We start from the raw sequence: 22167 nt of genomic DNA, 5'->3' as shown, positions 1-22167 counted from the left end.
TTGAATTCAGTTTGAAAGTGCCTTACATGCGGTATACCTTTCTGAGCTGAGACCATATAATGAGGAACCTTGACAATTTCATGTAGAACACACGTTCTCCCTGTATTTTAATACATGACCATATTGACAATATAGTTATGTAAAATTTCATGACACCCTGTTTACAATTCAACCCGAGATAAGGATACTGATGATGAAACCCTGTCAGGTAAAGCGGTGTTACGTTCACAGTAGTGGTCCTCTATGCATTAACATGCTAATAATCAGCTGCAGTCGTATGGCACCCATCATTCAGCACCTGAAAAGCCAGAAGCACTAAGATCTTACAAACATGTAAAATATCCCTTTGTGGTGAGTTTCATTCTACGTTATGAAATAAAATGGTATCTTCTGTATTGCTTTTTTTTTTTTATGCACTTGTGCAAAACTTAATGACCGTAACCATAGCGATTAGCTGCTACCCAAACCTTGTGGCGTATCAGTAATGCGTGGTCAGGTCTTGTGATATTAAAACAGTTTTGTTAGACTGTTCTTCAGGGGTACACAGGTCAGTAGACCCAGGAAACCGGAACCCATTGTGGGGTGGAAGTGGCTTGCTCTATGGCTGCCTCCACTCCTTTCACACTCTCATCAACGTCGTTGTTAACCAGCAGCACGTCAAAGAAGTGTCTGTAGGTGGAGTGGATGGCATCTGACTCCTTCTGGATCGACTGGACAGCGTCTGACTACAAGACAAGAGACAGAGATGTGTCAGACTCCTGAGAGTTTCAGGACTTCATTACTTATTAGAAAGGTTGATATGGTATAAATGGTTGGAGAGGTGCATTTTGAAAGGTCCTTGACAAATAGCAAAACTTCCTGGATGTAACGAATGAGCAGTAGTGTACCTGGGTAGCTGAGTTGGTAGGTGCAATGAAAACCACTAGAGGCGCAAAGTCTGCCGTCCGCAAGAGTTTCAATGTCTTGATAACAAGAAAAAATAAGCACCATGTTATTCATCTGACACATTAATTGCAATGTTAACCAACAGTTTTTTTGTTTTTAAATACACTATACATACAAAAGTGTGTGGACACCCCTTCAAATTAGTGGATTCAAGTATTTCAGCCACACCTTTTGCTGACAGGTGTATAAAATCGAGCACACAGCCATGCACTCTCCATAGACAAACATTGGCAGTAGAATGGCCTTACTGAACAGCTCAGTGACTTTCAACATGGCACCGTCAGATAGGATGCCAACAAGTCAGTTTATCACATTTCTGTCCTGCTAGAGCTGCCCCGGTCAACTGTAAGTGCTGTTATTGTGAAGTGGAAATGTCTAGGAGTAACAACAGCTCAGCCGTGAAGTGGTAGGCCACACAAGCTCACAGAACGGGACCACCGAGTGTTGAAGCGCGTAAAAGTCGTCTGTTCTCGGTAGCAACACTCAATACCGAGTTCCACATTTCCTCTGGAAGCAATGTCAGCACAATAACTATTCATCGGGAGCTTCATGAAATGGGTTTCTATGGCCGATCAGCCGCACACAAGCCTAAGATCACCATGCGCAATGCCAAGCGTCGGCTGGAGTGGTGTAAAACTCGCTGCAATTGGACTCTGGAGCAGTGGAAACGTGTTCTCTGGAGTGATGAATCACACTTCACCATCTGGCAGTCCGACGGACTAATCTGGGTTTGGCTGATGCCAGGAGAAAGCTACCTGCCCCAATGCATAGTGTCAACTGTAAAGTTTGGTGAAGGAGGAATAATGGTCTGGGGCTGTTTTTCGTGGTTCGGGCTAGGCCCCTTAGTTCCAGTGAAGGGAAATCTTAACGCTACAGCATACAATGACATTCTAGACGATTCTGTGCTTCCAACTTTGTGGCAACAGTTTGGGGAAGGCCCTTTCCTGTTTGACCATGACAATGCCCCCAAACACAAAGCGAGGTCCATACAGAAATGGTTTGTTGAGATCGGTGTGGAAGAACTTGACTGGCCTTCACAGAGCCCTGACCTCAACCCCATCGAACACCTTTGGGATGAATTGGAATGCTGACTGCGAGCCAGGCCTAATCGCCCAACATCAGTGCCCGACATCTCAAATGCTTTTGTGGCTGAATGGAAGCAAGTCCCCACAGCAATGTTCCAACATCTAGTGGAAAGCCTTCCCAGAAGAGTGGAGGCTGTTATAGCAGCAAAGGGGGACCAACTCCATATTAATGCCCATGATTTTGGAATGAAATATTCAATGAGTAGGTGTCCACATACTTTTGGTCATGTGTAGTGTATATTAAGTTTTATGCCTACCTGTGGCTCCACATCCAGCAGGGCAATTTTTCCTTGCTCATGGATCTTCTGGATAGTCTCCATTTTGGTTCCAAACATGAACCCCTGGAAGCTGCCGTACTCCAGCAGCTCATTCCCAGTGATGCACTTGGTCATGGTGTCGTTGGAGATGAAGTAGTACTCCTGCCCGTTCTCCTCGTCCTTACGTGGGGGTCTGGTGGTGTCTGTTGTTTGGATCGAGCCCCAGTTAATGCAGGTTGGTGGATTTGGCAAAACCAGACAGAAGATCATTAGAAGTAAAGGTCATACTCACGTGGTGCTGGGTAGGCAAACTTCTCTGGGTATTTGGTCAGCAACGAGCTTTTGATATGGCTCCTTCCTACACCTGGTGCACCTGCAAAGAGAGATTACAGAAGGCCAAGGGAGGTTAATATACTCACTTTTATTGTGATTTCAATTCGTTTTATGGCAGGCAGGTCTTGATTATGACGATCACATAGGGAGCTTACCAATAAGCACCAAGGTTTTTCTGCTGAAGGCAGGGAGCCGGACAACCTCTTCATAAGAAATCACGTCCAACTGGTCAAAGACTAACAAAAGGGAGAAAATAATACATGGGTGGTTTAGGGATCTAAAACAATACATTATACATGTAGTTAGTATAGGTAGTTCTCCAGACTGTATTGGATATAAACAAATAAGTCTTACTAGAGCTGTGCTTGGCCAGATACTTGTCTTTGCACTTCTTCTTCTTTCCAAAGGGGCTGCAGGATTGGGTGCCCTCTGTGGCCTTACTTTTACTTGCCACCCGCCTGGAGCAGAGGAGAGACTTGGGGTTACTCACACACTGAAAACCTACTCTCACCTACAATCCATACAACGTTTTTAACTGTAACACATTACCGCTATATTTTTTGAGCAAAGTTATCTTTCTTTTTTGGTTTAGAGCAAAGTGTGTTTTTCAGCGTCTGATGTTTTTGTTCGGATTAAGATCATGCCAGCTGATCCTAGGGATTCCAGTACTTTGGATCCCAGGACTTTAGAGCAACTTTGAGGCAAAAGCTTTTTTATGAGTAATCAGAAGTGGATCGACTACTCTACTTTGCGGATCATACCATTCTTGAAGTTCTGGGGAGGGGATGATTCCAGCAAAGTCGGCGGTAGAGATGTCCACCTTGCCTTGCCACCAGTTCGGATCATGCTTGTTGATGATCTGAATGATGTCGCCCGTTTTGAACTTCAGCCCTGCTTCTTTGCATGGGATGAGGTCATCCTTGGCAGGGTCGTAGTCAAACTGAGCCCTCATGTACGTCTGTTGAGTAACACAGAACAGCTGCACACACAGAGATGGCTGACAGGACATGATCTCCTTTCTGGGAATTGGGCAAAACATTTTGGAATATGTGTATTGCGGTTAATATCGTCTTTTATAGCACTGCAGTTTCCAGCATATGGTAGAATCGTATATTACTCTAAAATAAAGAGATAGTGCTGTGGCTTCGATGAAACTTACCTGTTTCAACAGCATCCTAGATGTTAGAGTTAGCTAGTAATCTATCAGTTAATGGTTCACAAACGCTTCCCATGGTATTATGCTCTCTGACGCAACACACAGAGGTCATAGTACCATCCACAGGAGGGATTTGGGCTCCAAAATCGTTTTCTATATAATTACCATATAGTTTAGGATAGGCTTAGTAGCCTATCCTAATTATATAGAAAACGATTTGCTGGATTAGTATCTATCAATGGGCAAAAAGCTTTACATTAGACTGCCATCACTGACCACACTACTCGAGCAGTTATCATAATGCCTGGACATGCTTCTTTTATTCTGGAATTGACAAACACGACTTTGGTTGAAGGGTTTGTCATTATGTTGTATAAAACTGTTTTTCAATTAGTTCACATTTAAAATGAATCTCATATCTCGAAATGTTTCATAATTTTAGGTTGTAAGGCAGAACAATCATTATCCACTGCCATAAGTTGGGGGAGATGTGATGGCATAATGTGACCAGCAGATGGCAGAGTGAATGTCAAGTTGAACACTACCAACGTGTTTCAGTTCAGTTCGCCAGTCTAACATGACTGATGATCTGAATATCGGGCCACTAGTGGAATCTAATGATTGTATAGTCACCTGTGTCTTTCATTGGCTTAAGGGGAGGATTCGCCTGACAAAGAACAAACTCTATTTAATAAAGAAGATTTGGGAGAAGATATCATTGGAGGTACAGAAGGTACCTTATCAAAGATGTGGTCACGTTTCAAGCATGGTATCATAGAAAAAGAACATTAACACTGTGGAACCCAGTTTGTCTTATTACAATGGTGGTAGTGAATAATAATTCACCAATTTGCTGATAAGGTCAAAAGATAATAGGAACAGTATTTAGATTACGTTATAGCACGTGAGTAGAGTAGGTTATGAGTCAATGGCACCAATAGGTGACTGAGGCCCTCTGTAATGACTGTCAAACTCTTGCAAACTAAAGGATGTACTATATATATATAAAATATACAGTTGAAGTCGGACATTTACATACACCTTAGCCAAATACATTTAAACTCAGTTTTTCACAATTCCTGGCATTTAATCCTAGTAAAAATTCCCTGTCAGTTAGGATCACCACTTTATTTTAAGAATGTGAAATGTCAGAATAATAGTAGAGAGAATGATTTATTTCAGCTTTTATTTCTTTCATCACATTCCCAGTGGGTTAGAAGTTTACATACACTCAATTAGTATTTGGTAGCATTGCCTTTAAATTGTTTAACTTGGGTCAAACCTTTTGGGTAGCCTTCCACAAGCTTCCCACAATAAGTTGGGTGAATTTTGGCGCATTCCTCCTGACAGAGCTGGTGGAACTGAGTCAGGCCTCCTTGCTCGCACACGCTTTTTCAGTTCTGCTCACAAATTTTCTATGGGATTGAGGTCAGGGCTTTGTGATGGCCACTCCAATACCTTGACTTTCTTGTCCTTGAGCCATTTTGCCACAACTTTGGAAGTATGCTTGGGGTCATTGTCCATTTGGAAGACCCATTTGTTACCAAGCTTTAACTTCCTGACTGATGTCCTGAGATGTTGCTTCAATCTATCCACATCATTTTCCTTCCTCATGATGCCATCTATTTTGTGAAGTGCACCAGTCCCTCCTGCACCAAAGCACCCCCACAACATGATGCTGCCACCCCCGTGCTTCACGGTTGGGATGATGTTCTTCGGCTTGCAAGCCTCCCCATTTTTCCTCCAAACACAACGATGGTCATTATGGCCAAACAGTTCTATTTTTGTTTCATCAGACCAGAGGACATTTCTCTAAAAAGTACGATCTTTGTCCCCATGTGCAGTTGCAAACTGGCTTTTTTATGGCGGTTTTGGAGCAGTGGCTTCTTCCTTGCTGAGCGGCCTTTCAGGTTATGTCCATATAGGACTCGTTTTACTATGGATATAGATACTTTTGTACCTGTTTCCTCCAGAATCTTCACAAGGTCCTTTGCTGTTGTTCTGGGATTAATTTGCACTTTTTGCACCAATGTACGTTCATCTCTAGGAGACAGAACGCGTCTCCTTCCTGAGCGGTATGACGGCTGCGTGGTCCCATGGTGTTTATACTTGCGTACTATTGTTTGTACAGATGAACGTAGTACCTTCAGGCATTTGGAAATTGCTCCCAAGGATGAACCAGACTTGTGGAGGTCTACGATTTTATTTCTGAGGTCTTGGCTGATGTCCTTTGATTTTACCATGATGTCAAGCAAAGAGGCATTGAGTTTGAAGGTAGGCCTTGAAATACATCCACAGACACACATCCAATTGACTCAAATGATGTCAATTAGCCTATCAGAAGTTTCTAAAGCCATGACATCATTTTCTGGAATTTTCCAAGCTGTTTAAAGGCACAGTCAACTTAGTGTATGTAAACTTCTGACCCATTGGAATTGTGATACAGTGAATTATAAGTGAAATAATCTGTCTGTAAACAATTGTTGGAAAAATTACTTGTGTCATGCACAAAGTAGATGTCCTAACCGACTTGCCAAAACTATAGTTTGTTAACAAGAAATTTGTGGTGTTTGAAAAATGAGTTTTAATGACTCCAACCTAAGTGTATGTAAACTTCCGACTTCAACTGTACCTGCAGTAATTCTCTGATGAAATCATTTGGGATATCATGGCAGAACAAGTCTAACAATGAGCATAACACTGCTTGAATAGTAACCATTTCTTTGATTATGCATGCAACTGAAATTTGACTTAAGGGTGCAAAAAAATTATAATAATTCAGTCCAGATAGTGATTATAGCCAAGTCCATTCAGAAAGGGGAAGTGTGCACATTCATTGGGTCATTTATTGGTTTACCTCACACACAAGAGAGCACCTTGGCTGGTTGGGGATGATTTTCATTGTGACTACTCCGTTGGTATCTTTCTGTAATGGAGGATGGCAACCATTTTACTTACACTCCACACTATCAAAACTAGGATTGTGAGTTTGCAACATGTCACCCATTCTCTCAGGGGCAGAATGCGCTTCAGCATATTTTTCTTTGTTAAAATAGAGACAGTAGGGACTCGCCAGAATCTTTTGTAGCTGGTCAACAGATTGGTTGGCCACACTCGTTCCATTGATCTCTGCTATTTCATCCCCTTCATGAAGGGAACCTGGAGAAGGACAGGAAATAATCAGCATCAGCACAGAATAACCAGTATGGCCAGAGAGAGTTATCAGGCAAATAACCAATCTCTATTTTCCATACAAGTATGGGGATAATGTTGCTGTTCTAATACAAATTCATTCCAATCACTTCAGTATGTTCGTCGATGTGGTTGAGTTCTGTACCTTGTCTATGTATCATTCCCCCATGTAATATTCTGGCCACAGTGCACTTCTGTTTTCCATTAAATTTCAGAGTCACCCCCTAAAGGCAAAAAAAACATGAAAACAGCACACATCAACCTGTCCTCAAAATGACAGAGTGAGTCAGAGAGATAGAGGAGAGACGGGGAAGCGAAAGGGGAGAGAAAGACAGAAAGGGAGTAAGCGAGACATAAAAAGAGAGGAATTGGCATCTGAATGATTTACCATGGGCTCTGAGGGATTTTTTTCAAACGCCACCTCACGCATCCTAGTTGGCTCAGTTCCGTTCATGTGACCAGCGCTGCCGTTAGTGTATACTTCTGCTCCTTTTGTCTCATAGGCTGGCATAACCCCCTATGGGAAAACATATCAAGACTCAACATCAACAGGCACAGGCAATAGGATACTGGGGTGAAAAACTCACTGTGAACACAACCTCAGTGTGCTCCTATACGACATGCAATTTTGGATTATCATCTTGACAAAATGTCATAATCCGTCCAAAACATCCACGTTTGCAGGGTTACTAGGTGTCAATGGTTGGCCCTATTTGTTTTAGAAATTGTGGAACAATGCAATCATGGAAAAGCCTTTTGACAATCTCATGCAAAGCACCCAAACAACTTGAAAGCATTGCAGCAATACAGCTACAATTAGTTACATTTTTGTTTACTAGGAATACATAAATACATTGTAAATACAACGAGTTTAGCATTCTGATCATCTGATGTCAGATTATTTGAACATTGGCATTTCTAGTGGCATTATTAAAAGCCTTTTTCGGCTGTGTCCCAAGAGCCATGTTTAATTCGCAGTTTCAGCATCTGTTCAGGGTTGAAAATTAACTCCACATTTTCACCAGCTCATTAGGCAGGGACAACCCATATCCGCTGCTCTGGTTCACCTGCTAAAAGATTGCCATGGCTACGCCTGAGTGAGATCGTGTTTCGAAGAAAAGTATTGATATGAACAAACAAATCCCTCGTAAAGATTATGACATCCATTACAGCGACACATAGCAACCCTGGCCACTTGACCACTGTCTGGCTGCGAGAACACTGAGCTGTGTGTAATGTAACTCAAAGGAATGTGGCCTTTGCTGATGATCCCTCACCTCCACTCCACCCGTTCCATTTCAGCAATGTGCAAACCAGGTTTGATTGAATACAAGTACAAATGCCAAATGCTTAAGTACACCAAAGTGCTCTATGTGAATGACCTTTCTATGACCTTGAAATACCGCAGCAGCTAATTCAAAACAGGGATCCAAAAGTAGACCGTGAAATTATTTAAAGCAGATTGTGGAGCCTTTCCTTTCCTTAACTCCACACATGGAGAGGATAATGGAAGACCGGTCCAGGTGGGACCTCCCGTGGGATTTGGCCTGCTCTGTTGTGTGGATGTCCCTCCATTACACACAGTGCGGCACAAGCTTTTATCACACTACCTAATTCACTTTTCCTGCTCTCACCCCCAGCCCCATGGGCATTATCACATTGCTAGCCCTGCCAGGGATGAGTAAAACCACTCAGGTCGACAGCCATCAGACTAATCTAGCCCCTGACTGTTCTGTACATGGACCCCTGGGTGACAAAGGTTACTTACCACCTGTAAGGTGCAGTAATGGAATGAAGCCTCCTACACTCCCTGATGGAACATGCTGCCAGCCCCAGCGGTGCCAGCTCTGTGGCTTGAGAGACGTTATCTAACGTAGATACGTTTAAGTATCTTTTAACAGATAACGGCAAGTGTCCCTTCAATGTTAACAATCTTAAGCTCTATGGGGGACATGGAACGTAATAATACTAGTTCAGAGAATGGTGCCTTTGTTAACCACGTAAACAACTTCTCTTTTTAGATTAGCTAATCATTTGTTCAATGTGCTTGACCACATCACACTGACACAAGTTAATTCGCAATGACTCTGATAGCTTTGTCTTTCCACAATTATCCGCTCACCCAAAAAGAATTAGGCCTATAAGAAGGGGGTAATCTGTCATAGTTCTGTATACGAATAGGAATCAATACGCCAGTAGTCTTGTCTAGTGTAGTCAGATCCACTGACTAAAGAACGGATGATGGCAGTGATGTCTTTGAGGGAAAACAACAAGGCCATAAAAAATGACTAACAACTCCAATGGCATCATATTTTCCCAAAGCAATTTTCCTTTATCTTATCGGTTTTAGCCTCTCCTTGTCCCTTGTAACCGAGTGGGTTATCACTAGAGTGTGTGTTTTATGTGCAACAATGGCATATTATATTATTGAAAAATCATGTGGAGGTTTTAGGACAAGGTCTATTATGTCTATTTCTATGCTCACCAACCCCTAAAAAAAACTCCTAAAGTTGTCTGCCTCGGAGGAACCACGAGGACAGATGGATTTTGAACAAAGGGAAAGCAAACTGTCAAACTTGTTACCGCTGTTACTTATAGCCTGAACCTTCACCCAACCACTTTGACTGGGTCTAAAAATGCATTGTAGTCAGGCCATTAGCCAAAGAACAACCAGTTTGAGTTTTGTCTGTTTTCCCCATTTAAGGAGGAGCTGTGTACACTCTGTACACTATCTCACTATGGACACGCCCAGGCTCAACCAAACTGGTCGTGGGGAGCCTTGAGAAAAATGCTGAGGTAGGGAATATTAACCCTGATCCTGACCATACCTTCCCTGACAGAATGACAAAAGAATACTGTCAAAGCTTGACAGAGGCCCATTTTTCTTTCAACACAAACCCCAGTAGGCTGTGGATTCTTTCCGACATTTGAATAGACTTGAACGTTAAAACAGCAATGAAAACAGAAATGACAGATGTTAAGATTCTGTGCCCTGTTTGGTGCAGCTGCAGTAGCCTCTGTCTACGGGGGGATACATTCCCGGAAACGCAGCAAGGTCACACACACACACACACACACACACACTAGGCTTCAACACCATGTGGACTAGTCTGCAGTGTTCCAGTAAAAGCCTAGAGGGGTCTTGTGGTCAATGTGAGTAAACAAGTTGTTTACTCTGCAACATAATACTGATATTACAGGAGACCAGTACCAGGAGTGTAGAAATAGTGTCTGTCATAACACATCAACACATCATTGTAGTGGAACACTCTTCAGACTGGATCCAAGGTAAACACTGATGAAATGACATCCCCATAGGGCCATAGTGTGCAGTATGCTGCATGTTTACCGAGACGGACCTGTCCTGGCCTGTTTTGAAAGAAACTGGTAAGGGACATATCACAATAGTTTCATCATCATACAGGCAAAAAGGTTGAAGTTAGTTAATCATATTGTTCAGCACACAGGACTAAGTCATAAAAAGACTGGCTCACCCAGTCTTCAATAAATCCCTACAAAGTGCTGACCCTGGTTGGAATGAGAAGGAAGTCACATGTCCAAAGGAAACTGCCAGACTTTGGTCTAAAGGGTAACTGGTGTCATCTGGATAATGAATATCTTTAATAGCAGAAAACAGCCGAGGTCAGCTGAAGAACACACAGCACATGCACATGCAAGCTTACTACAAAGTTAGAAAACGTTCCATTTTTGTTTTAATGATGACTCGGGCATACTTGGTTCCCACTATTACAAGCCGACCTTGATGAACTGTCTGCCTACTGGGCCATGATTTCAAGGTCAGCTTTGTATAATTGATGAGCACTAGTTTTCCTGAAGCTTTTTTTGGAACTTCTCCAAAAGGGGGAACCAAGGGTTTTTAACAAGATCCCTTTTCTATAGTTACAGCCAAGAATGAAAAAGGTGTGGGTCTAAAGTTTGGCTGTCAAACATACAACCCGCAGGTGGTTTGAGTTTTAAAAAAGTATATATATGTTATATATAACTCAGTATACTTTAAAATGTCTATCTTGCTGATTTTCAGTGCGGCCCTCCGGACCTCGTTGAAGACCGAATGCGGCCCCCAGGGTAAAATGAGTTTGACACCCCTGGTCTAAAGTGAGACAGAAAAGGTAGAGCTGACAGCCTTTTAATACCCAATACAGTTTGAAAGTTAGTTTACCAAGTGAGTTAACAACAGTCCAGTTAGAGCTAATTGGCCCAGGGTCGTCCGGGTTAGGGGGAGGGTTTGGTAGGCCGTCATTGTAAAATAAGAATTTCTTCTTAACTGACTTGCCTAGTTAAATAAAGGTTAAGTAAATACAATTCCAAAAGAGTCCTGTTACTATGTCATGTGAAATACAAAACTCCTTATGCTGTTAAGAGTCAAATTAGGCAAGCACCCACTGTAGATATTATCAGTTTGACAGTAAACAAAGAGGGTAATCCTCTTCAACAGGTAACACAGTTTAACTATAGCATTATTCAAAGTTTACAGCCGCTCATGGTATAATCCCTCCCAATGTCGTTTTAGCAGAGTAAGCATTCTCAATAATCTTCTGTATCTCATAATGCTGAACTAGTCAACAGGACTCAGAAATACCGAATTATACCCTATGTAAAAAAACAACTTCAGGCTCCAAAGTGCCAGGGTGGATTCAACTGTGGAGGTCCTCCCAGTCTCCCAGAAGAAAAACATTATGTTCTTCTGTGGCTTCCTAGTTCCACTGCACTGAGCAGTGTCAGATTACGAGGTGGGCTGGGGGAGGGTCTCAAAGTCAAAGAAAAACAATCTGGTCTTGAAGCCTTCGGGTCTTTTGTACATGTGATTTCCTAGTTGTCATTGGTTTTGACCCCTGACCTGAATGTGTGAACACCAGGCCTCTGGGAGTTGTAGTCATCCACCAGTGATGGAAGCTTGGTTATTGATGACTATTTATGACTCCCTGATAAAATAAATGTTAAATAAATAAATACAATTGAAGTGCGGAGGGGAGTAGTGTCAAAAACAACAGAGACTAAGGGCTCAGTTGGTAGAGCATGGTGTTTGCAACGCCAGCATGGTGTGTGCAACACCAGGGTTGTGGGTTTGATTCCCACGGGGGGCCAGTACAAAAAAAAAAATGTACGAAATAAAATGTATGCATTCACTACTGTAAGTCGCTCTGGATAAGAGCGTCTGCTAAATGACTAAAATGTATAAATGTAAGGGCCATGTTTTGAATCAACATTACAACACAGCTATAGGGCTACATGTTGTGTGCTCTTTCATTCATCTGTGGTTCCCATCACCTAATCCAGTGATGATAACATTCATCTGTTATGTTGAAATGTAGGATATTTTTGTATTCATTTAGATAAGAAATGAACAGGAGGAATTACACCGGGTGCTGTGAATATGCAACTTGAAGGACAAAGTGTTCCAGTGAAACAGCAACAACACAAAATTGCTAGACAAATAGTTCAAGGTACAAACTGGATCTAATGTCTCTATAATCAAACCCTCCCAAACATACCAGGGCTAGGTTAGGGTAGATTCCTAACCAATAGACTAAGAACTATTAATCCACAAGACCTTGCAGGGCCACAGCGATAAGGCTGCGTTTACACAGGCAGCACAATTCGGATCTTTTGCCACTAATTGGTCTTTTGACCAATCAGATCAGCTCTTTGGCCAATAATTGGGCAAAGGATCAGAATTGGGCTGCCTGTGTAAACGCAAACCAAGGCAGTACATATCTGTGAGCCCCTCCCTATATCTTAACATAAATGCTACAATAAATGGCATTCAAAATATAGAAGAAAATATCAGACAAGCGTCTGCCTACACTCACATATTGCTGTAGGCATTTTGTTTAGTCAAGTTCATGTTGGATGAGTCCCTTCTTCACAATAAGTGTTGCTAAAACATACAGTATGTATTTATATTGTAATTACAACTACAGGTACAGTGTAAAGTAGTGTCGTTGGTACTCATTGTTACAAGGTACTTATTATGTAGAATACACAGTTAACAAATGTAATGCATAATCATTTTGTAATTACACAACCCGCAAGCAGGTACCATCATTTCAAGTAAGCTTGATATAAAAAGCTGAGCAACGTTATTCATGAGGACATGTTTTTTGGTTCAATGAGAGGATGAGAGCACGGAACATAACGCAAGCACATCCGCAATGTTCTAGTGTCTGTCTGTCCCTGTTTTAACTGCACCGATGAGACAAGGGTTTAGGATGGGAGACACCGTGCATTAGGCAGACATTGCTGTGTGTCTATTTATAGAAAGCTGCAGTTCTTTAGCCTGGAAGATTAGGCTAGTGTCCAGTGAAACATGACTCAGCTGATGTAGTCTGCACACTCCAGGCAGCTAGCACATACAGGAAGCCTGATTCAGACACAAGCAACACACACACACAAAGAATGAGACACCAGCACTCATCTCTACAATATTCTTAAGATAAGATATTCGTTTGCCTCCTCAAAGCAGATGTGATCCTGACTTGGCGACAGTCCAGATCTCACAATAGATGATGATTTCACATTTCAGTTTCTCCCTGAGGTACTGCTGCACCAGGTTATTACACCCGTTGCTGATGTCAGGGAAAAGTCTCCATGCAAGGCTTCCCCTCTCCGTGTTAAAGTTGCTACTTCAAAGTCCTTGTTGGAAGTGTCATGGCTTCTTTCGAACTTGATTGCCTGGCTTACTGTATCACTCATTAGCTCCTTCTTCCCTGATCAAGCAGAGTATTTTAACCCGTCCTTCCACTTCAATAGAGGGGTGACACCACAGAGATCCTACTCAATTACTAGAGGCATGTGCTATAACAGAAATTGTGTCATAGAAAATAGTGTCACCCCAAAATATTGTTGTATAATTAGAAATAAAGTTCATACGGGCTTTATACAAATTATCTGTATAAATAGCCTCTAAAATATATATGCAAACAGACCATAAACGTCAAAATGTTTGTTTTCTTGGAATGCTGTGAATGTTACAATGTCAGTACTTGATGTATTTACAAGTTGTCTAAATCCTATCATCAACCGATTTCAGCCATGTAGGGCTGCGATTGACTCCATTTTTTTAAAATGGAATGTTTGCATTTTGGCAGTTAATTTGAATCATTCCTCTAAAACCGTTTGGCTATAGCTAGCTAACAAACATTCAGAGCAGATTATCTTCAAATTCATTGTTTTGCACAATATCTTATCACAGCAAAAGCAAATCATGGTTGTCTAACTCCCTGACCAAAATGGCTGACCTTTTAGACCATCATAAGAAGGTTCATGTCCATTCTAGTATTCTAATTCATAATTCTATGGGTGACCCATTCATCAAGTAAATCCCCTCAAACTCCAGGCAGTAAAGGCCCTGCTGTGCACTTTAGCCTTAATCCCCTGAAACTGGCGAGGCCTATTGTACAATCATCACATACCAAAAAATCCCCCCTTGAGACAGACAAAGGACAATCTCCTGCTTGCATCTAATAGGTACACCTGGCTCGGCATTTTTCCCAAGCAAGCAAACAAAGACAAGGACATGGGAATGTCATCCTGATCTAGGGGACCAATGGGACTGAGAGGATTAACGGTCTACTATAGCTATGCCTCATCAAGACGTTGATAGCATTAAGCCCTCCTCACCTGTGGGGTCAAAGGTCCATGGTGAAATGTGTGGTTGGAATGGGAGCATACTACTACTGTAAGACCCTTACTTGACATACGGAAGTCTTTCACAAATAATTAAGAAGACAGACGAAAATCCATATTAAAACATCCAGAGCAGCTGCCTGCATCCCTTGATGTTATTGACGCTCAGGGACGTTTCTAGCATTTTGGGGACCCTAAGAAAGATTTGGTTGGGGGCGGAGGAGAGAAAATTTAGCAGTTTTTAAATACATTTCATGAGATTCTATTCATTTTCCCATGGGGTTGAGAGAAACATTTTGCCGTTTTAAAGGAAATGTCCTGCAATTCTACACATTTTTCCATGACTCATGCCATGTTCATATGATATCTGAGTGAGAAAAACCAATGGGGGCCCCCTGGAGGTCAAAGCCCTTAGGCACACAAGGTGCCTGGTCAGTAATTTGGCCATAATTACTACAAGGTTAAGATAGCTAGCTAGACTAACTTACCTAGCAATCTATAAAATGTTAGCTGACATGGGCTGATTGAGTGACTGTCGGTGACTGACATAACAAGAGGAAAACATACACATTTGGTGCTTTTCCATTGAGATTTACCCCCAGACCAGTGGAAGGCCAATGTTTTAAGTTAACGTGTGTTAAGCTCTAGACTTGTTGCGTTTCCATCAGTAGTGTGACACTTGAAGTGGAACTGACAGCATGTTATCAACATGGAATCTTATTCAAATCTGTTCCTCTACACCCCCAGGAAGAATATGACACCTTTTTTGTTAATTTTCAGACATTCGAGCACTTAGATATGGCCATTTTCACATTTTCATAAATTCATAGAATGTTTGGGAAGGACATAAAGTAAGATATTTGTGGAAATTCTATAGCAATAAAATGTGGGAAAGCGGCCGTGCATTTAATAGGCACTGCAGTAAATAAAACCTAATAAAAACATCTGTCTTGTCCAGCACCGGAGTCTATGCAGACTGTTGCACCATAGCCAATCAGAGCTACAGCAGGACTATACGGCCTGGTATCATTCACTTTGAACTGGACTGTGTGTTTACAGGCAGTAGCAACAATGCGACTTTAGATCATTAGAACGCATTAAAATGCAAATATGTACAGTAAATACCATGGGAGTCCTCTTAAATTTGGGGACTTCACAGTCCTAGTGATCAAACAACCATGAAAAGGTAGGCTCTCTCTCCCTAAGTTGCCTATGCACATCAACAACAACAAGATCAACAAGTAATGCTAGCCAGAGCAAGATGAGCAAAAATCTAATGAGGGAACATTAGATAAAGTCTCTCAAACTTTTTCAGCTGGTTGACCATCAAAATTGCACTGATAAACGATGGGGAATTGTAGCCTGCTCGTCCTTCTGCAGCTTGTAGTGATGGGCATTCTGGCTCTTTTCAGTGAGCCGACTCGTTCGGCTCAGCTCACCAAAAAGAGCCGGCTCTTTTGGCTCCCAAACGGCTCTTTAAAAAAATGTGTTTTGTATTTTTTCAAGTCAAACAGTTTGCGATAGTTTGACTATGATTGGTGTTAAAACAATTATAATTAAATTATTAAATGAAATCATACTCTACCTTAACCACAATGTATTTAAAAATGCATTGGTTTGTTATGAAAAAGAATGCTATTAAACATTTGCATTTAAAGTATAACTTTTTAATGTATATAAACAAAGTGCATATAAATGTAACAATTCAAAACAAATACAATCTGAACAGCATTATAGAATATTGCACCATATCAAAGAAAAATAAATAACAATTAGCAAAACTGCAGCATCCCACTTAAAACATTAAACTGGTCCCTCTTTTCTCTCTCTTCTTTATTGCCATGTTATAACCAGCAGCACACAGCAATGCTGACCATATTTTGCTTTTATGAGAGATTTGCATTCAGAAATACAAGCTGCCTCACTTTCGAGGGGCTGATGCAGTTTCTTCTCTCAGTAATAATTTGTCCTGTTTTCGAGAAGACCCTCTCAGAGGGAACGGATGTGGCCACTATGCAGAGTCTCCCTGTTATGACTTTAGTAAGCCGTGGGAAGACAGACGCCTTGTTCTTCCACCAGCTCAGAGGATCTGCAGATCTTTGGAGGTGGGGCTCCTCCAAATAGGATCGGACCTCCATTATGGCATCTGCTGAGGGATTCCTTCGTGCTGCATCCCCAGTTGCTCTCTCATCAAACAGCATCCAAACAGCAGACTTTTGTGGCACTACTGCTGGTGCTTCTGCTCCATCTGATCCCTCTTCTTCCTGTTGCCCTGGTGCCTGAGCCAGCTGAATGCTGGGGCTGTCCCTCCCTGCTGCTGAGGTTATTCTTTGATGAGCCTCATCAATCGCTCTGGCATCACTGAAGGCTAACTTCTTAAACCTAGGGTCAAGTGCAGTGGTTTCTGATAGCGCGTGATTATATTCCATTCTGTGGAACTTTCTGTCCATTGATGAACATAGGGTGTCCATCAACTCTGTCACATGTCCTTTGGTTACATTTGCTTCTCTCTGGCGGCTAGCTGTGATTCGCTGCATCCTTTGACTCAAGAAACCGCTTCAACATATAAAATGTTGAATTCTACCTTGTAGTGCAGTCTTGTTTAGGTCTCAGCTCAGGCATCCCCATCTGGCATTGTGTAGACTTTAGTTTTTCAGCACCTACTGTGCTCCTGTGGAAGTATTCCACAGCTGCTTTCACTTTGTCCACAGTGGGCTTCATCACCTTCAGAGCATCTCTTACAATCAGGTTGATTTTGTGGGCAAGACATGGATGATGGGTCCATTTTAAAATGTTCATGGCTTTGGTTATGTTAGCTGCATTGTCGCTTACACAACAGACCACTTTTCCATCTACTTGCTATTCTCTGGCCACTCTCAACAGTTCCTCTGCCAAGTTCTCTGAGGTGTGTCTGTCGCTGAACTCAAAGCAGTCCAGAAGACAGCTAGACATCAAAAAATCTTCAATGAAGTGACATGTAACCGACATGTAAGAAGTGGCTACCCTTGATGTCTAGCAGTCAGTGGTAAGACAAACTGCAGTGCTTTTTGGACTCTTTCCCGCACTGACGCCTGTGTGCTCTCATACAGTTGTGGAATTAGTGATTTTGAAAGGGTTTTCCTGCTTGGAATTGTGTACATTGGATTTAGACTATTGCTATAATTTCTAAAACCTCTGTCCTCCACGATTGAAAATGGCTGTAAATCGGTGGCAATCATTTTAGCCAATGCAATATCAATTTGGCCTTGTTTTTCTACAGACATAGACTTTGGCATAAACTGGTCCATAGAAGACTGCATTGCTGTGGGTCGCGGAGTAGGCCTACTTGACTGAGTGGATGCATCTCCACGTGTGGAGGTGCTGGCTCCACCACTATCACTAGCAGGCCCGCTAGTTTCTCGAAGCTCCGCTACAGCTAGCTTCACAGTTGGGTGCAAAGTTTGCATATGCCAGTGTAGGTTGTGCGTAGAACCGGCTTTATATGAGATTTTGTTTTGGTAAATTCTACACCGTGCTCTAACATTGTCTACATTATTAAAATGCATCCAAATGCTACTGTGCTTCCGACTCAATTTCCAGATATTGTTTTCACAGCTGTCCTTCCTCTATTTTCCTCGGTGGCTAAGTGTGTGACTGTGAGTGAGTTGGCTCGGCCCTTCCTCACACATCTTTGGTTCATTGGTTGACACTGCGTGTCTGATTGACAGGAACAACAGGTGAGGCTGTTAGTCTGATCAGACAGTCAGAACGAATGTGTGTGAGCTTGAGCATTTATACCTATATTATATTATTTGATTTATTTTTTCGTTCTTTGAATTAGTTCATTCTATTCATTTAAATCTTTTGATTATTCATATCTTAATTTTTTAATATTTTTATAAATAGATTCGGCTCTTCTGATATGCGAGCCGGCTCCCAACGTTCCCCTACAAGAGCCGGCTCTTAGAGCCGACTCGTTCGCGAACAACCCATCACTAGCAGCTTGCCTGCGAATGCATGCTGGTCCCAACCCACATTTTGACAACTCAATGGGAACTTGCCTGCCTGCCCACACATGCCAAATACATTTGATTGACAAATAAGAGATATGCTAACTGTGGATAACAGTTCTTCAAGTTCAGCATAGCTAGCTGGCAAAGAGATTCACATTTCTTGCTAGCTAACAAAATTACACTTGCATCTCTAGCTGTAGCCACTGAAAAAAACAATATGTTAGCTAGTTACACATAGACTACTTGTTTTAACAAAAAAAAACGTGCAACTGCGACCCAAACTTCCCATTGTTTTATTAAAATATGGCCTTTATAATGTCCAAGTTTTTTCTTTGTATTATCTTTTACCAGATCTATTGTGTTATATTCTCCTACATTCCTTTCACATTTCCACAAACTTCAAAGTGTTTCCTTTCAAATGGTACCTTTCTTCAGGGCCTGAGCTACAGGCAGTTAGATTTGGGTATGTCATTTTAGGCGAGAATTTAAAAAAAGGGGCAGATCCTACATACTTATTACTATTTTGTTGGAAGGAAAACTATTTCACTCTTACTGTAATTAATTATAGGTCATATTTCAAAGAAATCTGGAAATACTGGACAGTTACTTTAAAGTTGACAGTTATCCATTGTTATGTAAATGAGCCACGGCATTGCCTTGGCTCCAAGTTAGAGCAGGTCCGCCAGAGCCCTGGCCAAGTGAGACACGGGTGCCGGCCCGCATAGATGGAAACAGAAAAGTATTTTGGGTAAAACACTGGGGTAAATCCTCAATGGAAATGTGCCAGTTGTGTATTCTACTATCCTAACTAATAGTAAGTTGAGACTTCCTGGAGCCCGCTAGTGTCTGTTATGTCACGTTATGTCACTTATGCCTAGAAACGACATAGTTGAAGCTTATAACTGGAGCATAACACATTGTTGAATCCCGATGCTGTACATGATCACCATATGGACATGTCTAAACAAAAGTCATGAGGTAAAAGTAGTGTTAAAAACTACAGTAGGCATAGTAGGCCTATGCTGGCCATTAGTACCAATGTCAGTCACCTCTTCTGAAAAATACATTAATCCGTTATGTAGACATTACATGTTGGCCTACTTCCCCCTATTGCTGAGAAATGGCCTGATTCTGCTAAGCTGTGTTTAAACTAATCAAATCAAATTTTGTTGGTCACATACACATATTTAGCAGGTATCCCAATTCTGATATTTTTTTCCACTCCTTGGTATTTTGACCATTCACAGCACATCTTTTCGCATCTGGTCTTTCTGAGAGCGGATCTGGTTCGTCAAAAGACCCATTAGTGAAAGAAATATCAGAATTGGGCTGCCTGTCTAAACGCAGCCCTTGTGCCTGGTGTGTGGTTTCTGTTCCTTGTGAGAGAAATTGCAGAACTGAATCTTGCTTATTACCTGTCTGGAACAAACTAAGATAGGATTTGACAAGCACTGAACTCACCGCATGCAGTAACGTCTTGGAGTGACCTAGACTGAAGCTCTGAACATGATAGCCTATATGACATAATAGGCTGTGTGGTCATCATGTTAAACTATTTACAAATAGGAAAACCCTATATTTAATCAAGTATATATGAATAATATATATATCTATATACTAATAATAATATGTTTAATAATGTAGGCTATATATGAAAAACACAAAAAGCACATGAACACCAAGATGATCGTCTTAAACCGGATTTTACCAGCGCTGACCAGCGCATTAATATCCCCTGCGTCTTGAACTCCTGCAATGAAGTTAACTGACACATCTGTATAGCTTTTACGACATCACCAAGGAATGTGCCTACCGGACAGACATATAGGCCTACTGCGTATCTGATTAAGACATATTTTCTATCATTTTAATGTTATGGCAATCGTATGAATGTATTGTAAACCGCTTACCTTTTCTGGCTTTGGTTTGTTTTGAAGCAGCTGCTCCAGGTACAGGTCGGAGAGGGCTGTTCGAGCACTGTTGACCCGCTCAAGTATGACAGCGGGTTCGTTTTTATTGGATTTTAATGTCATCTTTACTGGTTAGCAAAAAAAACAAAAGTGAACGTAATGCGCCCTTGTTCAAGGTCCTATTGTAGCAGAGAAGGGGAAATGAGTGACAAGGAACCTTGGCGGTCTGATATATTGGTGTTCTGGGTTCAAGTCCGAGGTTGTGATCAATTCGGAGGTAGACTATAGTAGGCTAGGCTGCGAGGACACAGCTGACAAAGCAAGTAAACATCCGATTGCTAAAGGGGGCAGGCCCACTGCAGCTTCCTCAGTGGTAGAGCTGTTACGTGTTGCTGGCACAGTCAGGGGGTCATACCAAAAGTGGGGAACGCGCGCCGGAGAACTATTCGTCGCGAGGCTTGAATAAAGGTGGTATTACTGCACAACTGGTTTTCAGCTGACTGCAATATGAAAAACATGGGAAATGTCACACACCACTACAGCCTAGACTTAGAATATACTCAGAAATTGTGTTGTCCTCTAATCTATATGCAGTGCCATACAGCTGTCAATTAGGCTAGCCATATAATAAATAGCTCTACAACATGAAAAAGAGTAGCCTAAAGCAACCTGGACTCAGGGGTAGACTTAACATAGTAAATGTAAATCCGGGAAACTCCAATTAATATGATATGTTACGTTTGTATGGTATGTATTAATTTGTGATGTCCGTCATCCATTTCATATGATATGATATGAATTACAATTCGTATGCTATGTTACGAATCGCAATTCGTACAATATGTTATGAAAATGTATGATATGTTATGATTTCCAATTTGTTGAGGCTAATGTTAGCTAGGTGGCTAAGTGGCTAACGTTATCTAGGTTAGGGGTTAAGGTTAGGGGCAAAGGTTAGGGTTAGTGTTAGGAGTTAAAGGTTAAAGGGTTAAGGTAAGAGTTAGGGGAAGGGTTAGCTAACATGCTAAGTAGTTGAAAAGTAGCTAAAAAGTAGTAAATAGTTGCAATTGAGTGAAAATGCTAAAGTTGTCCATGATGAGATTCATTTTTTGCCTTAGGTAACCTTCTGTCTTATATAACCATGCCAAATGTAACATATCATACTCATTTGAGTGTCCCGGATTTACATGTACTGCGTTACATTTCATGAGACCAGGCTGCCTAAACATATGTGCCCCACACTAATATTTTTATTATTTAACCAGGCAAGTCAGTTAAGACAAATTCTTATTTTACAGTGACGGCCTACCCTGGCCAAACCCTCCCCTAACCCGGACGACGCTGGCCAATTGTGTGCCGCCCTGTGGGACTCCCGATCACAGCCGGTTGTGATACAGCCCGGGATTGAACCAGGGTCTGTAGTGAAGCCTCTAGCACTGCGATGCAGTGCCTTAGACCGCTGCACCGCTCGGGAGCTAAATAGTGTGATAAATAGATAAATAGACCGCATGATAAATAACCAAAGTGCCAAGACGCAGAATTTCATGTCTACCAAAGTAAGCCTGGAGAAAAGCCCTATCAAACACATTATTTCATATCATATTAACGCTTGTCTTCCATCCTGTGGTTTAATTGTGTTACTGCACCCAT

The 22167-nt window shown here is 41.7% G+C and overlaps 1 protein-coding gene across 1 annotated transcript; it reads right to left on the bottom strand.

Annotated features, from left to right (window-relative positions):
* Positions 1 to 73: 73 nt before the first annotated feature.
* Positions 74 to 20761, bottom strand: mpp1 (membrane protein, palmitoylated 1). The gene is made up of 12 exons (NM_001139627.1): positions 20518 to 20761; positions 7357 to 7485; positions 7114 to 7192; positions 6850 to 6935; positions 6634 to 6702; positions 3382 to 3578; positions 2975 to 3078; positions 2776 to 2856; positions 2580 to 2660; positions 2288 to 2490; positions 888 to 962; positions 74 to 725 (listed from the first exon to the last, which is right to left on the bottom strand). Exons 1-12 carry the CDS (start codon positions 20638 to 20640, stop codon positions 549 to 551), a joined length of 1404 nt encoding a protein of 467 aa, NP_001133099.1. The 5' UTR covers positions 20641 to 20761; the 3' UTR covers positions 74 to 548.
* Between the last annotated feature and the right edge of the window lie 1406 nt (positions 20762 to 22167).

Source organism: Salmo salar, chromosome 04, assembly GCF_965601325.2.
Source record: "Salmo salar chromosome 04, fSalSal1, whole genome shotgun sequence".
Lineage (NCBI taxonomy): Eukaryota > Metazoa > Chordata > Actinopteri > Salmoniformes > Salmonidae > Salmo > Salmo salar.
Note: the sequence above shows the minus strand (reverse complement) of the source record. Positions and strands in the feature narration are given on the sequence as shown.